General features: G+C 31.4%; 1 protein-coding gene across 1 annotated transcript in view; it reads right to left on the bottom strand.

The window, feature by feature from the left end:
• Window positions 1-2219: 2219 nt before the first annotated feature.
• The window catches only part of Smp_210350 (putative chromatin regulatory protein sir2), a gene marked incomplete at both ends in the record, with an annotated part of 32069 nt that continues 29978 nt past the window's right edge, over window positions 2220-4310 (bottom strand). Inside the window, 2 exons of the mRNA XM_018795906.1 lie at window positions 2220-2369; window positions 3203-3910. Of these exons, the coding sequence (XP_018650172.1) occupies window positions 2220-2369; window positions 3203-3910 (858 nt within the window). The remainder of the gene's footprint in view (window positions 2370-3202; window positions 3911-4310) is intronic.

Genomic DNA, 4310 nt, shown 5'->3' with positions numbered 1-4310 from the left:
CAAATTTCACGGAGGTATAAATAAGAGCGACCGCGACGTGCTTCGAAAAATAGTGGCCGGGATCAGGAAACAGCTATGACCCCAGTGTGCTGGAAAGACAATTCAATGAGATCACTGAAAGTTCTTTGAAAATACAAATAAACTACCAAGGAATAACTAGTGGGACTTTTGCGCTTTACTATTATCATCTTTTACTAACATAATCCATTGATAAAGCATGGACCAGATTGCCAGGCGAAACGTTGGATTTACTACAAATTCATTCGCTGAGATTTTACAAATATATATTATTCCTATATAATGTCTTACATCAACTCGGCGCTCAAATACTGTGAAACTATTCGCTCTAATTTAGGCGAGAGTTCTTATATAAATCGATAATGTTAGTAAAAGATGATAAAAGTAAAGCGCAAAAGTCCCACTAGTTATTACTTGATAGTTTATTTGTATTTTCAAAGAACTATCAGTGATCTCATTGAATTGTACTATGTAACACAGTTCAAAACTTAAGATTTCATATCATCAGTGTTATATGACAATAATTGCGTTACTCAGTAACATAAGTTTTATCAAGGCAAGAAATTATCAACTACCTAACATTGTAATAAATTCCTCGTTGACAAATATCCAGACTTTAATTATTGAAAAAGTGTTCATAATTTTAGTAATCGCATTGAGCTATCTTTAATTACAAAAGTTCTCTACGTAGTTTAGCTGGTACATTTTAATTTTCCCTCCCATCGCACATTAAATACATGTTTTCCAACGTAGTTCCATCTCGTCTCTTCAAAGAATAAACTAAGGTGCAAATATCTCAATAAATGTGCTGTTTTCCTACAGGTTTTCTAATTAACAAATTTAAAACAGAAAGGTTTGCTGCAGTATTTGCGCAGCACAAAAATAAGCAGCCTAAAGGTCACCACCAGAAAATCGCTCTAAAACAGTAAACAATTAATTCTAAAGAGTTTATGAGGTTTTATATAAAATACCTATTAATTATGAAGGCGATCGAAGGCTATGAGTTATTGCGCACTGTTGTTTTACGTACTACCCCTATGATCACGAGTTCTGAATTAGAATAATGAAAGTGTTTAAGATCACCTGCTTTGACTACTGTTAATTGTTTCGGAAATCAGGGATTTTTTTAGAGTACGGAGTACAATAAAGATGAAGGACTTATGTTAAATATCGTAGGACATACACCTGCAATTAGGTACGCTAACAAATTTTATCTAGGAATTTCCGAAGCACTCATAATCCGTTTATAGAACCTACCTGTATTGAGGACGATACGAGCCTTCGTCTCCAGTTAATTTATAGCCAAATTCTATTTTGTTAATTTACACTATGTAACACAAGAAATAACGAAAAACTAAAAAAACGATGTGAGCTATTTGATTAATCAATGAGAAGTAATTTTTAACATCAAGTGTGATTTGCAAAATCTTGATAACTGAAGTTTAAATTACCAAGTTTATTCTCATCCCTTCTAAACTAAGGGTAACTTGATTACCTTGAATTTCATGTATTTCCTGAAGAATCTAAGAAAGAGATAAAATATCTACCTAATACTCTTTAACATTCAATTAATTTTTAAAAGTCAACTTGAAAATTATTGATCACTTTATTTCGGTCGTGGGGAAACAGTTAACTTTAAAAAACTGAAATGTGAAAGGTTAATTTATTTACCGATTAACTCTGATTATTTGAAAAATAAATAGAAAAACTTGTAAAAAGAAAACTTATAAAAATCAGTGTAATTAACGTATGTTTCTGGTTACTTTATTATATAATTAGATATTTTAACTGTGAACTGAATAAAACTTTGAATAGACAATTACATTTGTTGTTGTTGTAGTCGAAATTATACAACGAATATACAAAGTAGAAGAAGGAAGAATTAAGAATACGTACATATAGATGGAAATTTTAATAAGGATCATTAATCGAAAAAGTATACAAAAATACAAAACAAGAATACAATCAAGTACTTGTACATACATAAACATTGATCTTAACTTATAGACATAGTAGAAATATATTATATAATTAATAAATGTTCTCGTCGGGTGAGAATGTTCTCATTATTATTATTATTTACAAGATAGTTGTCAATCAATGAAGGATGGAAAGAGAAAAATGATGACAACTAAACAAATAATGTTATGATAAGACATTAGGATATATTTTGAGCATTATTAAATGTATTTGGATTAGCTTTAACGGTTATTCTTCCCCTTGATTGATCGTTTGTTAGCTGTTGTAATCACTTTCCCAATATTGTGTACATTTTTTGAATTATTTGAAAAAGAATCCTGATTTTTGGAGTTTCTAAAAGGTTGACTACGACCACCTCGAGGAAAATATTTCTATTAAAAAGTGAAAGAATATCATCAACAGACATGTTAGCTGGACGAAACGTTGGAGTTACTACAATTTCAATCGCTGAGACTATTTCAAATATAATTTTTTGACATATAATGACTTCTCTATACTCGGTACCCAATAATTGTCAAACTATTCGTTCTAACCTTGACGAATATTCGTATCATCAACAGTAGTTATATGACTAAAAAATACATGCGCTAGAGAAAAATCGACAATCGGTTAGTAGAATAAATTTATGGGTAAATTAGTAAAATGTGTTGTGGATTTGGTTTAGTATCTGCTGTCATATGAAAGCTTACAATGAACAAATAATAATCATTTCACTAGATTAAGTAACACATAAAATGTTTTCATAAATGTTCCGACTATGGATAACGGTTACGGATAACTGAGTGTTTCTCTGGTTGCTCTACGTTAAGAATAACATGTCTAATTCAGGAAATAAAACTCAAGTGTATGATCCACTGCCGATTTCTTAATGCCATGATTAATACCTGCAGAGTATTAATAACGTTTAGGAATAAAAACAGGATAGTAGATACTGGGGATATATTCAATGTGAAGCTATTTGAAAGTGAAACTCTGAATAAGTATTCAAAAATATCTCCAAGTGTTGCTTCTTAACTGTTAGTTGGTCTTCCCGCTTCAAAAATACTAGCAGTTTTCAGTCAAGGTGAGTATTAAAGAGCCTCAGAATAGTACGAAAAATGTCCACAGTAAACATCGAAAAAGAATAAAAATAACGTAATCTATAAATTATTTGGGATTAATTAGCTACAAAACGATGAAGAACTCTGGATACAAAAAGTCTTACTTTATGATCCAGTTCTAACTGGTAAAATCGTGGACGTTTCAAACCTGTAACTAGGGATCGCAAAGGTATATTCTTAACAAATATTTCTCCTGTCAAAACATCCACTTGAATTTCATCAGCTTCCATTTCACTTCGAGATTGTAAAGTCAAAAAGTCGTCAGGAATTTCAAGCTGTTTAGAGTATCTTTTCGCATCAGATGGTTTGCGGCGATTATTTGACACTTTTGGTACTTCAATCTGGTTAGAATCTACGGCGACTGTAGATGAAACTACAACCGAAAGCTCATTTAAGTATGGGTGTTTCCTAATTAGCTCAGAGTCTTCATGTAGTTTGTTATGTTTATCTGACAGAGTATCTCCTTCGCTGCGTTTGAAATGATCATGAGAAAGAGAAAACCCATCTTTCATTTCTTGTTTTCTTGATTCAGGATTTTCAAGTTTATCTGATGTCCAACGTTGGGCATCTTGATAAGAACATTCGGATGAGGTGGAACTTATATTTATAATAGATGAATCTGAATCAGTATGACTGCATTCTGGAATATCATTTAAACGTTCCAATGTAACTGATATATCAAGTAGTGGAAAAGAGTTTACGGGTAAAAGAGTAGACTCTTTACTAGTACGATATCTTTTGGTTTCCTGCTTCGAAATCGTCCTGCAGGATGAAAAATTGGTTGACTTTCCACGATCAACTGATGACGTGACCTATAAAAAATATAAAGGAAATAGTTTTCTTATAAATGCACTTCATTTATAGAAAATCTACGATACAAAAAACAGATAAGAAAATCATTTTATACATTTCACACAACCCTATAATCAGTGGCTTGCATTTCTTACTAATGCGTAAAGATATCGTGAAAAGAGACGCACACCAATTAGGCATATCATTATAGACTGTAGGGATTTAGTAATCAAGTTCAAACACTAATATACATTGAGTGAAATTCCCTTAAATCGATTAGAATGATTTTGTTTGAACATTTATCCGATGAAGTATAGATTGTCAAATATTTAAAAAAATAATATAAAAAAGAATTCTACTCACTTGGTTTTGTTTACTTGTATCCTCCCATTGTTATTTAGGACTGCAATTGATCAGTCT

Source organism: Schistosoma mansoni, chromosome 2, assembly GCF_000237925.1.
Source record: "Schistosoma mansoni strain Puerto Rico chromosome 2, complete genome".
Classification (NCBI taxonomy): Eukaryota; Metazoa; Platyhelminthes; class Trematoda; order Strigeidida; family Schistosomatidae; genus Schistosoma; species Schistosoma mansoni.
The sequence above is the reverse complement of the archived record's forward strand: the minus strand, read 5'-3'. Positions and strand labels throughout refer to the sequence as shown.